Source organism: Mytilus edulis, chromosome 7 (assembly GCF_963676685.1).
Source record: "Mytilus edulis chromosome 7, xbMytEdul2.2, whole genome shotgun sequence".
Taxonomy (NCBI): domain Eukaryota; kingdom Metazoa; phylum Mollusca; class Bivalvia; order Mytilida; family Mytilidae; genus Mytilus; species Mytilus edulis.
This window is the reverse complement of record NC_092350.1, coordinates 47,864,483-47,878,322: the sequence shown is the minus strand read 5'-3', so window position 1 is coordinate 47,878,322 and position 13,840 is coordinate 47,864,483. Positions and strand designations below refer to the sequence as shown.

The 13,840-nt window shown below is 32.0% G+C and overlaps 1 protein-coding gene across 2 annotated transcripts in view; it reads left to right on the top strand.

Annotated features, from left to right (window-relative positions):
• Positions 1-10,405, top strand: part of LOC139481658 (glutamine amidotransferase-like class 1 domain-containing protein 1) — a 53,802-nt gene extending 43,397 nt beyond the window's left edge. The window contains exons 12-13 of one of the 2 annotated variants that reach the window (XM_071265109.1): positions 1,600-1,711; positions 10,230-10,405. In XM_071265109.1, coding sequence (XP_071121210.1) covers positions 1,600-1,711; positions 10,230-10,242 — 125 coding nt within the window. In that variant the 3' untranslated portion in view covers positions 10,243-10,405. Of the gene's footprint in view, positions 1-1,599; positions 1,712-5,303; positions 6,618-10,229 lie in introns of those variants that run through there. The other variant, XM_071265108.1, reaches the window with a different exon arrangement.
• Positions 10,406-13,840: the final 3,435 nt, after the last annotated feature.

Below are 13,840 nucleotides of genomic sequence, written 5' to 3'. Positions count from 1 at the left end.
ATTAGAAATCTCTCATACCTTGACTGTCGCGTGCCGGCATAGATCAGACGGATTAGGGCAATTAATTACCTGGTGTCACACCGCGTCACACCAGACTGGGAGAGATGTCGCTAATACAATAAACAAAAGGTAGCGGATTTACGCGGAAGTCGGAGGGAATACTCCCAAATTTCTCCGAGAATTTTGGGAGGGATGTCGGAGTTTCCTGGTGTTACACCAGGAAAAATATCGGAGTATGGAGTTTGGGATTACAAACTCCTTGGGCGTACTGTAGGTTACAGGTTAATAGAGAAAAACGTTCATCTTATAAAGTCTTTTCTAAATTTTAAGTGTTTTCAAGTTCAATTGCAAACAAAATACAATTGAACAAAGAACAATGAGGGAAGTAGATTGGTACAAAATATGCACAATAGAACTAACAAAGGGGAGATAATTCATGATGGCTTAAATTGGTTATATTAGTTTGTATCAAAATATTCTATATTTGTGATCAAATATCATATACTGTGGATTCGTTTATTTTTGTGAGAAACAGTTTTTGTGGATTGAGAAACACTTGCATTTTCCTGGATATTTTATTTCGATGTTTTTCCAAAGTCTGTATATATTAGTTTAGTAAACTTGTAATTCATTGAACATTTAAGTTTGTTGTTCTCTTGTACCCAAGAAATCCATGAACATTGATCTCCAACAAATATCAATGAATCCACAGTAATTAGAATGTATAGATTGTAGTAAGATTGAATATTTCAAAACTATTTCATGAAGCATAGATTCAAATTTGCATTGAAACTAATGTAATAGTTATATGAAATTATGAATGTGTTTATGAGAAATGTGAAATTCAGAGGTTAAACATCAGATATTGCTTGAGAAATTGTCAAAAATTAGTTAATAGTTAGTCCAAGATTATTTTTTCTCAATTGAATGTACAAACTATGCAGCTGTTTAAATCATGGACAATCTGGTTATTTATATTTCAAGTTCAAATTGCACATTATTGAGTATTTTTCAAAGTTATTTTATGTTGCATTATGGATGAATCATATATTGTTCAAAATTAATCTTTCCATTAGTTTTAGTAGCATCATGGCAAAACCAAAAAATTTATACATTTATAAACCCATATGCCATGACATTACAAATATGAACTTCTATACACTGGCAATACAGTTCTTTGAACTGGATGAAATTTGTCTTGAACTAAGTGTATTATTTTTTGAACTACATGTATAAAGTTATATTTTTCAAAGTTTATTGATTTGTGAAATCATCATGCATGGAATCTTTCAGAATTTCTATAATCATCTGAGTGAAGTGGCCAAGGTAATACATCAAAAACATTTCATTCTATTGGAGGTGTTGAATAGAAGTCTATTACTTACATAATTAGGGGGTGGGGGTGGGAGGGGTCCTGATCCCTAAATCCTGGGCTTAAAAACATGAAATCCAGAGATCCCAAATTTAAAAAAATATAATCCCTGATCCCGAAAGGGTCAATCCTGAAATCCCAAGCTTAAAAACACCCGATCCCAAGGTCTCGAAAAAGGTCCTGCCCCCTCCATAATGATAAAGCAATGAGTTTGAATTTTTTTGTAGGTAGTGATTGTGATGCAGTACATGTGATTATAGACAGACATCTTATTACAGGACAGAATGATCTCTCTACACTAACAGCAGTACAAAACTTAACATTAATGTGTGCTCAGAAGTAGGTATTCAAGGATTAAATGATTGGAATTTTCAAATCTACATAGACTCATTTATTTTTTGCATACTGTATATTCAAAAATTATTGCAAGTAATTACCTCTGTTAAGTAATTGCAATATAAAATCTGACGCATAAATTAGTATGCAGCTTTTCCAGCATGTCATCACAGTAGTTATTTTCACCTTTTGGTCTGTCATATCGAAAAGGCAATAACAAATGCATGGAATCAATTTAATTCACAGTATATTGATCTGACAGGTTGTTTTAGTTGTTCATTTAAAAGAAATGTTGTTAATTTTAATTTTTAAAAACAGACAAAAGAAAAGATAGGGGATGGGAGATAAAACCCTTCTGTTCAGTTTATCTTCATGATATAAAAATAGATATAAATATAAATCTATGCTGTTTTAAATAGTTATGACATGAAAGAAACTTATTTGACCAATTTATTGACGAAATTGTTGAACACATCTTATTTATTGTAGTTTTATAACTTTTACAGTTGAACATTTGTTGTACATATTCCCAAGTGTTGTTCTAACATGACACTAATAGGAGATAGGGAATAATTACTTCATTAGAAATTACTAATACCTCCTTCAGTCAGAGGTACTACTTGTACACATCATTTTTATTTTAAAAATACTCGAGGAAGTAAAAATTAGTATACTTATATAGGTAAATTGTAAGATACTTATACAAGTGTATATTAAGTATATTATTATTTACATCTTCATGTAAATAAAAATAACTTGTACAAGTAGTACCTCTGACTGACTTCATGAGTTGCTAAGGGCTGTTCTAGAAAGAAAAGTATATGAGGGTCTTTGACATTGCACTTTTATAAAAAAACAAAAGTGACAAAAAATTGCAATATTATACCATATAGTTTTATACTTAAAGTTTTAATATGTTCTAGACATATCTACCAAAAGACATCTCTATTCAAATGCCTTCAAAAAGCTCACATAACATTCTATTGAAAAGCCCTTAATATTAGTATCTGTTTTAATTCACTTACTTGAGTGTTGTTTATTGCACTGTAGTTTTTTGGGTGTTTTTTTTGCTTAGCTACAACAGATAGAAATCGACCTTATGCAAGTGCCTATATACATGTATTAAACTTTGATAGATAATGGAATATTTGAAACAAAAAAAAAAGAAAATGAATTTAGGTATGTTTTGTAGATTCTTATATCAACTGAATTTTCAAACACTTACAGACTTTGCATAGAAATGTTTTCTACCCAAAATAAGTTTTGATATTCATTAGAAATTAGGTTGATTTCTATCTAATGCAGCTCAAATGTTGTAATCTTTTGCTTAAAAAAGGACACATATGCTTTGTGGCTCCTGGATGGACTGTTAAACTATAAACTATAAACTATGAACTTTAAACTTATTTGGTAAAAAAGGATTGTCTTTGCTTGACAGAGATTAGATATAAGAAGATGTGGTATAAATAAATATGTTTAAACTAAGAAGATGTGGTATGAGTGCCAATGAGACAACTCTCCATCCCAGTCACAATTTATAAAAGTAAACCATTATAAGTCAAAGTACAGTCTTCAACTCGGAGCTTTGGCTCACACTGAACAGCAAGCTATAAAGGGTCCCAAAAATTACTAGTGTAAAACCATTCAAAAGGGAAAACCAACGTTTTGATATATATAAAAATTGCGAACGAGAAACACTTATGAATCACATCAACAAACGACAACTACTGAATATCAGATTCCTGACCTAGAGGTTTAAACGTTGTAAAAGTACCATGCAAACCTACACCCTTATCTGAAACAATAGTGTAACATCTCAATATAGAAAGACACATTATAAAATATCAATTGAAATGGCCAAACTGGATGTTTCTTTTGCTTCTTTGTGGACTATTTCTCTTAAATTTGGTCTTTGAAACAAGAATATATATTAAAGAGGTGCATGACTGTACAGTTTCTTTTGATGGTTGTATAACTGATTTTTGTGTGCAATAGATGCAATGAAAACAGAAACTCTGTCTCTTATAAAGATTTATTTTACACAAACATCATAATCCCTGTTCCAAAGTATGGGTATACTATGGTTAACCTGTGTCTTCCATCCTGACTCATGGAATATTTGTAAAATTTCTCTCAGGGACTCCAAATAAGAGATTCATTACATTTTGTATGAAGATACACCTTATGGACTTAAAAAATTTAGTCATATATATATTCTATGAATATTATTACATTACATATCTGTGAGATACTTTTCGCTGGTGTTCAGCAGTGTTTTCTCTAACTTTTCATAAATAACTCAAACGTTCATCAACATTTTTTTTATATATAATCATATATCATATCTTTTACTCAATCTAATTTTTCTTTCCTTCAAATGAATTTTGATTCTGTGCAGTTTTTGCAGCTATTAGATCTATAATTATCATAACTGATGCGCACAGATCCAGGATATTGAATAAGGGAAAGAATGACCCCTGCCCCTCTCTACCCACTTGGTCTCATGCAAAAGAGATCGAGTTTCTACCTTCTTGACAACATTTAAAAAAAACTTGGGATGTGTGGAAATAAATTGAAAATTGTATAGATCAATGAAATTTTAAGATGTCTTACAAAACTATATTCTTTGATCCAATCAGCTGTCAAAATCTGGATTTAGATGAATGTGATACCAGTCCTACTCTTGGTCGATTTTTCACATACATCTGCTTACAACACATTTGGTATGGTCATATTAATTTGATAACAATATTGTATCAATATATATTTATTATTGAGTACAGTGTTTAGGGTTGTTCCAAAAATAAATGTATGGGGGGAAGGAAGACACTTTTTATTTGACCCCACAATGCATACATTTTAAATTGGATATGTTCAAGCAATCTTTCTTAAATAACCACCACCCATCAAATTTTAATAAAAGTGCCTTCCTTCCCTCCATACAATTAATTCTGGAAAAGCCCTTATCATTTTTTTAGACAAAATTTTAATTCATTAGTTGTATTTAATAAGAGAGCAACCCATGTTTTTCATTGTTGTATTTAATTTAGCTTATTTAGCTTATATGTGTGTTCATATAACAGTGAAACTTGTAAAAGACCGAGCACCCTAGAACTTTCTATCTTTATATTTCTGCACTCAGTCACAACTTTGGCTATTAAGTGCTGTAACTCTTGACTTTGGTTGTTTTGATTTTATGTTTGGTTTATAATGTTTCTGAGACTAGTTTTTTTACACAATTTTTAGTGTATGTGCTGATATAAGAGTCTGAAAAACGTTTCTAGTTTCCACAGGGTTCAGGTTGAACAGGTTTCACTATATATTTATATAGAATAACAAAACACTAGAATAACTCAAAAGTTTTTACAGATTATTTGACCTCAGTCATTATTGATTTTAGATACCTTTTATTGTTGATGTAATTTTGACATTTTCTAGAAAAAACACATTGTAAATTCAGCAAGAAAAATAGATGAATATCAGATTAAGCTTTTGAGTTAATCATTTTACATATTACATTTAAAATATCATACATACTACCCTACTTACCTCATTTACCTATATATTTACATATTTACTAATTGACTTTTCACAGGCATGGTAGAACTTACACAGCACGATGAAGATTGGTATTTGATGTAGTCACAATTAACATTATCATTTACTTTGCTTTGTTGTGGCATTCTGCAGATGAATATTGAATTTTGACTTTTTGTCCTAATATTGAAAACTGAAAAATAAACAAGTTTTTAAAGTTTTTTAGAAGAGAAAATAGGATGTTTACCATAAATTTAACATTATTTTTAAAAATGTATTTACTTTGATGGAAGGAGATGTTTCTATTTTGAATTGAGTAATCTTTGTTATCGCTATTTTGTGAATTTTTCCTTTGATCTTTTTTTGTGATAATTTTTCATATCATGCTACTCGCTTGAGATGGAAAATTATCGCTATAAACTAAGGAGGCACGTGGCGTTGCTAATGAAATTGACATCGTCGTCATAGGTAAAATAGCGATAAACAGATTATCATTGGTCATCTCAACTCGATTGCTTTTCTCGCTTTCGATGTCTCGGCTCAAGCAAAAAAATCAATCTCGTTGAGATGATCAACGATAATCTATAAATATTTCTCAAAAGTTTATTATTTGTCCACCTCATCTTACATTTATAATTAAATATATAACCTATTGACTTTAAAATACATATACCTTCATGATATGAAATGCTGAATGTGATTTCAGGAATTACACAAAATAACAATAAATTGCATTAAGTCAGTCAGTTAAACTTAATGTTGAACTTTGGAGACGAGCACAGATTTGATCATTTTTTCTATGGTATATTACATCCAAAACAATATGTTGTCAGAACAATTTACTGAGTCTTTATCAGGTATATATATATAGAGTGTGCAATTAAGGTTCCATGAATTTTTTTGGTTTAATTTGTTTGCATATTTTTCATGGTATTTGTGCATATTTTTTTCCTTTTATTTGTAAAAAGTTTAAAAAAATATTAAATGAATATGACAGCCAATACAATTAATGTGAAAACAAAGACAGTGTTGACTTGCAATTGCTACTGAATCCCTTTATGGCTTTAACACTATGATGATAAATAGAAAAATAACTTAAGGCTACTACGTTACTTTTATGCTGGATCAGAAAGTACTTTTTATAGTTTTTCATATTGTATTTGCCATGACGAGTTTTTAACAATACTTCTAGTAGGGGTAAACTCAGCTGTTTTATTATCCAGGCAAAACATAGGCAATATCACATGTAATACAAAAAAAAAGCTAGAAGACAGATTTGTAAAAGCAACTTTCTGAATCCTATATATTTGCTTCAAGAGTATTGTATCGTTAGGTGATGACTTATCTGAATAAATATTGTTTAAACTAAAAATGAATTTTTCGTTTTTGTGTTCCCTCAACAAAGTCTTAAAAAAACTAGACTGAGGCATGCTGTTTCCAGCGGTGGCAGCAAACGTGTACTAGTTTGTGATAAGGTCAGTTTCAAGGGAAACACTAGTGGTAGATCAATATAAATTGGTATTTAGTAATATTACCATTTGCACATCTTCAATTGCACAGTATTGCGAAATAGCAAGAAAACACAATACAACTTTCATGTACAAATATACGCATGTAACTGGCTACTTTTACAAGTTGAAAAGTATATTGAGATTGAATAAAAAAGGTAATAAATGACTGTGCAATTGAATTTGTTTATAAAGAATACTTATCTCAATGGAACCAATGCCAATCGTATCCCTCAGAGCGATCATTTTTATGTTGTTTTCTGTGTTCTGTTCTTTGTTGTTTGTCTTCTTGTCTGTTTGTCTTTTTGTCTTTTTTGCCATGGTAATAAGTTTATTTTTGACTTATGAGTTTGATATCCCTTTAATATCTTTCGCCTCTCTTTAACATCATTATCAATGTCTTTTATAACTGATATCTTTCGGGATAAGAAAATCCTTAGTTTTTCAAAAAAAAAAATCATAGTATTGTACAAAAATTACAATATAATTGATATTCATGTCAACACCGAAGTGCTGACTACTGGTCTGTTGATACACTCTGGGATGAAACGCCCCCCAGTAGTGACATCGACCCAGTGGTGTAAATAGTTATCAAAGTTACCAGGATTATAATTTAATACGAAAGACGCGCGTTTGGTCTACACAAGACGCATCAGTGATGCGCAGATTAAAATATTTTGAAACCAAATAAGTACAAAGTTGAAGAAGAATGAGGACCCGAAATTCCAAACAGTTGTGCCAAATACGACTAAGGTAATTTATGCCTGGGATAAGAAAAGCCTTAGTTTTTTTCAAAACAATCATAGTTTTGTACACAGGAAATTTATAAAAATTACCATATAATTGATATTCATGTCAACACCGAAGTGCTGACTACTGGGCTGGTGATACCCTCGGAGACGAAACGTCCACGTGCAGTGACATCGACCCAGTGGTGTAAATAGTTCAGTATCAAAGGTACCAGGATTATAATTTAATACGCCAGACGCGCGTTGTATCTATGAATGTGTGCACGAATCCATGCTCATTGTCTTTATAGAAACGAAAATGAGGAAAGCATTAATAAAAAATCACCGCACTTAGGGAGCTACCATTTGATTTTTATGAATGGGGGGGGGGGGGGGGGGGGGGGAGGGCTAGGATGAAATTTGAAAAAAATAGGCAGGACAGGAGTTTTGAGTAAAAAAAAAAAAGGCAGGATGAGACACTTTGCAAAAAAAAAAAAGCAGGATGACAATTTAGGTAAAAAAGTCAGGATAAACTAATAAACAAAAAAGGCAGGACCGAATAGAGTGAAAAATAAAAAGGCAGGACACAGATTTCAATTAAAAAAAAATGCAGGACAAAATTTTTCATCCTAGCCCCCACTTAAAAATCAAATGGTAGCTCCCTTAAAACACAAGATTCAGCAACAAGAAAACCAACTGATAGAAATTCACGATTTTGGCATGAACGTTGTTACTGCTCATCAAGTCACACCAGCAACGTCCCTCGTGAAATGCCAAAACTCTGGACATTTCAAGTTAACTAAAGGTCATAACGATATAGAGTAAATCAAGACGACATTTGTTTCACTGTCCCCCCCCCCCTCCCAAAAAAAAAGGTAAAATCACAAAAATACTAAACTCCGACGAAAATTCAAAACGGAAAGTCCCTAATCTAATGGCAAAATCAAATGATAAAACACATCCAACGAATAGACAACAACTGTCATATTCCTGACTTGGTACAGGCATTTTTCAAATGTAGAAAACGGTGATATCAACCTGGTTTTAAAGCGCTAAACCTCTTTCTTGTACGACAGTCGCATCAAATTCCAGTATATTGACAACGATGCGTGAACAAAATGTCACAAAAAAGGTTACAACAACAACACGAAACAGCAAAACTGGGGATGAATTCAGGTGAAGGGTAAGCAGGTTCTGTTCCACATGTGGCACCCGTCGTGTTGCTTATGTTAATACAAATCCGGTAGATAGTCTAATTCGATATTCACATTCATCATATATATGATGTTCTCGTCCGGATAATGCATGTAATATTTGCAGCATGACGTTAAACATGTATTTATTACTTGTTAAAATAGAGACTTTTTACCATTAATAACATTTTATAAACCAAAATCATGTTTTTTTTACAGCATCATAATCTTTTACTTGTTAAGATTGAGACTTTTTATCATTATTACATTATATTAACCAGGACCATTTTTTTGCAGCATCATTTAGTTGTATACAGCTTAATCTTCACTTTAAACGGAACATTGGTTATTATATATGATAACACTCTTTGTACATATTGTGGTGATTCTTTTACTCTCTTGGGTCTCTTTTTGGTTGACGATCGACGCTGTTCCAGCACGAATTTCATTAGGTATTCATTAATGATATGGTTATTGTTATCATAAGGCAGCTGTGGCATTCCATACGTGAAACAACGTGGAATAAGATTGGTTAAAAACAATTCCCATAGGAGACATTGTATCTTTCATCTGGGATTAGAAGGCGTGAGCTTGTTATGTCCCTTTGCTAAAACAAAAACGTGCACAGGGACTCGGTTAGCAGACTAAAATTTCGTCTAGCAATGTTTTTCATTTTTTCGTATTTCCTAGATATAAGATGTGGTTTGAGTATCAATGCAACAACTCTCCACCTCCTGTCTGTTTGTATAACATTATTAAGGTTTCTAACGTTGACATAACTATTTCTAGCAATGTGCAGTTTTTTATCCACATCCGTATACTGAAAAACCTTCAAGGGAGCTAAGTCGCCGATTTGAATGTCTTAGCCATCTTAATATAAGAAATAATTAAAAATATTTCTATGTAACTTTATACCTTACAAAGACACTCAATTTCTTCCAAAAACATTTTCATAAAGAAGTATGTATTAATTTTCCGATCAACGACACCCTTACTCGGCTATAATTCGTTTAAATCAAAATATTCAATTTCCGAACGAAAGCAATGTAACTGACAAACGTGTCGTTTTTCAATTACTTTGGAGAAATGGGAGATAAGTTTGTCATTCGGAAACTTCCGGGTTGATACTTTTATTACAACGACAATTTAGCATAGACTGTCAAAATTGTAATCTGCTAATTGAGTCCTTCTGCAACGTGTTGGGAAGAAATCTGAAAGGTTGCAACAGACGAAGAAATTGATGATGAACAATTGAAATGAATCACAAATCACAGTTAAAGCTAACAAGTTGTTAATGTTGGCATTTATTTTTTGTAAAGACCAATGGAAGTAGTTTCTGAAAATGATGACTTGATCACTTTGATAGGCCACTAGTCTAAATGCAACATGTTATGATAGTCCTTAAGATTAATGATTACAGTGTGTTATTGATGTTGTGAGTAAATTCCATATTGACGTTTAAAAAAACATAGAAGGCAGGGGTTTAATTTAAACTAATTAACACAAACACTGCTCCCTTATTATTACTATTCATCAAATTTATTTTTTATCACAGGAAAAGTTGGTAAGGAATGTTTCAACGCAACCAATGACAGGTCACAAGAAAGCCAAGACAATAAACAATGTTTCACGCGTTATATTACCTATATCTTTTATATTATTTTGTGTTGTGTACTGGGTGCATTACGTAATGTAAAACAGGAAAAAAATCAATAAATCATCCCATTTGTATATTTTTTACATTTATATTTTTTTTATACGATTCAACGCGTAGTGAACTATAATGTAATTATGTTTTCTTATCTTGTTGTTTATCTACAAGTGTCGTACCTACCGTACTGCCAAATTTCCACAAAAAACGGATTGTTTTTGGCCATTCAGCACGACAGGGCTAAAACGATCTATACTAAAATAACTAATAAATTCAATTTTTTATGTATTAAATACGTTCCTCCTTTTATCATTATTTAGATAAGATTGAACGTTTCTGACAATTTCCGCTATAATATATTCATTTTGTTCGTCGTACCATTTATATTAAATTAATATGTTGTAAGTGAATAATAGACCCAAAACGGTCGGGTGTTTTTTATATTTCACTGTATTATAATTTTTTTTTGTAAAAATCACATGTCACTATAATAATCAATTTAGTTAATTTAGTTAGTTATTTCACATGTTTGGTTGTAGAAACACAAAGGTAAGTTGATTCTATACCCAGTTTTTATCGGGGATCGTGTTGCAAGACGAAAGAGACTTAGTGAGTATGTACCCTAAAAAGATCTTTTTTGGTATCCATATCAGATTCACGCCATGTCTAGAATATATCTCTAAAACATATAATTTTACGTCTGGCGTAAATACATAATCTTATCCTGGTATCTATAATGAGTTTATTCACAATAACTTTGAAGCCCGTCTTTGATTCTTGACAAAATTGATGTTAATAATTTAGAAAGAGTTTCGTGAATCACTTGGAAGACTCAGCAATCTACAATTGTTTTTAAGGACACTTATGTAGTTTAGGAATCCGATACAGTGGTTGAAGATTCAGTTCTTCATCTTTGGTGAGGTTTATGTATCCAATACAAACAAGGTACGTCCTCAGATTTTCTGTTCAATGTTATGATAATTGAAGTCATGAAGGACTTACGCAAAATATCATCCTTGTGTGTTGGATTGACCGAGTGCTTGTTTATTTCCAATTTTACTAATTCTTGTACAAGAAACTCTAAGTACATGTAGTACAATTTACATACAAAAATAATATTATTTGAAACTTTGTCCAGAGGAACAACAACCTATTTATCGTGAAGTGATGATAGAAATTTTACAGCTTCTTTGTCTCTGAAAATGGACTTTGGTTGATAATTTAGTTTTTAAACTTATACATTCGTCTTTTTATGAGATATCTGAGTGTTTTGACCCTTTCTGAGAAATCGTCCAATTCGACCTTTTCCAATTCAGCCAATTTTTTGTCATAGGCGTCAATGAAAACCTTAATTATTTTAGAGTTATGGTTCTAATTAATTTGTTGAGGTGTTCTGAACTGAGTGCCATGTTATATCACATTTCGGAGTGACTTATGTTTAATTAGATCAATCATATTGATCGGCTCGAACAAGTTTGATTTTTCAAAACAACCATACAAATTTACTATTTGTACAGAATTAGGACTTGACCCCGAATTCATTGTTCATTGAACAGAACACGGAAAAGTGTTATCAGGCCGTAAGTTGTCTCGTTTGAGTTGATTTACATTTATTGTTTCCTTTCGGGGCATTTTATAACTTACCATGAGGTATGGAATTTGCTCCTTGTTGAAGGCTGTCCGATGAACAATAGTTGTTAACTTCTACATTATTAGGTCTCTGGTTGAAAATTGTTTTTATTGGAAATCATACCACATCTTTTTATTCTGATATGGTGTCACATGGACATTTGATTTCATTGCACATACTATCAATGCAAACGAGATGAAAAACATGTTGTCAAAGTTGTTGTCTTGTCTAAAAGGGAGGCGAAAGATATCAAAGGGATATTCAGACCATTAAGTTGCAACGTCATGGCTAAAACAAGAAAAAGACAAACAATACAAGCAAAACAGAATAGAGAAAACTCGAGTCTGAGCAACACATACCTCATCAAAAACTGGGGTTGATCTCAGGTGTTATGGAAAGGTAAGCAGATCCTGCTCCACATATGATAATGGTGTTTTTCGTGTTAGTAGAAACCGATAAAAAGCCTAATTCGGGAAAAAAGGGAATAGGATTGAAGTTATGACATTTTGGAATATATCGGCTATCATCTACCAAACAGATATTCCATAACGGTCAACCAACTCGTTATGGAGTCCGTAAAAACTACCTGAGGGATTATTTCAACTTCACCTCTTGAAACTCTTGGTTTGATTATTAGTTTCCTTGTGAGCAGCAACCCTCAAGCAAGGAAATCAAATTTGAAAATGCAAGCCATGGTTGAAAGTTGTTTCATTTGCAATCATACCACATCTTCTTATTCTGATATGGTGTCCCATGGTCGTGTTGTACATACTATCAATGATCGAAAAATGAAAAATATGTTATCTTCATTGTAGTCTTGTATAAAAAAAAAATCTCTAAATGTCCTGTACCAAGTCAGGAATATGGAAGCTGTTATTCATGTTATTTAATAGTTCTTTTCTATGTATGATGCCTTTGCGTTTGTTTTTGTTGCACTTCAGTGTTTCTTTTGTTCTGGTGTTTGTCTCTTATGGTTGTCGGGTTTCCCTTGGGTTTAGTTTGTAAAGAGGATTTGTTTTCTCTCAATCGATTTATGAATTTTGAACAGCGGATTACTACTGTTGCCTTTATGTGGTATCAAACTGTTAATAAGCTGATACATACATATGAAACCATAACACTATTTGATGGATTGATTGCACATCATTACAGCATGTTACAACTGTGTAATTTTAATCTTTGTAATGCAACCAAAAAGAAAGACTCAAATTCCAAAAAAGTTTTTTCTAGATTATATATGCTGTCGACGAAGACAGGTTCCACCGTGATAAAAATAATAAAAATCAAATAGCGAAACTATATCAAATATGATTAACATAAGGACATATACATTTAGCCTGAGCACCTGACTTTCTTCTAAGTTAGTCTTTACATAAAAAAAGACAGCTGCGAGATGCTCTCCTGATAATCATATTTTTTTTCTGAAAGCAATCAACATCAGATACAAGTAAGATAACTGTTACCACCGGGTGACATGTAATTATCAATTTGTTATAAAATGAGCTGTCTTACGTATTTGTAAAAATGGAAAAACATTTTGATACTTACATTTCAATTTTCTTATACAACATTAATGTGACACTGAACTTTTCTTTGGGTGTAAAGTGTGCATCATATATCTGAAATACGATGCCCTCACAACTAAATACTGATCTGAACAAGTTTTACCCTGCTGCAAATTTATTTGCACCAGGTCAACGTCTGCAGTCTCTATCCCTTGCTAGTGCTGTATGTTTTTTTTTAATATAATTTTAGTTCATTAACCTGTTTTGGAGTTTAGTTAGACGTTCATTTTCACTGAACTAGTACACTTTTTGTTAAGGGCGGGGTGTGGGATTGTTTTGCTGTGTTAAATCCATCGACGGCTTTGAGCTGTTTTATGCTC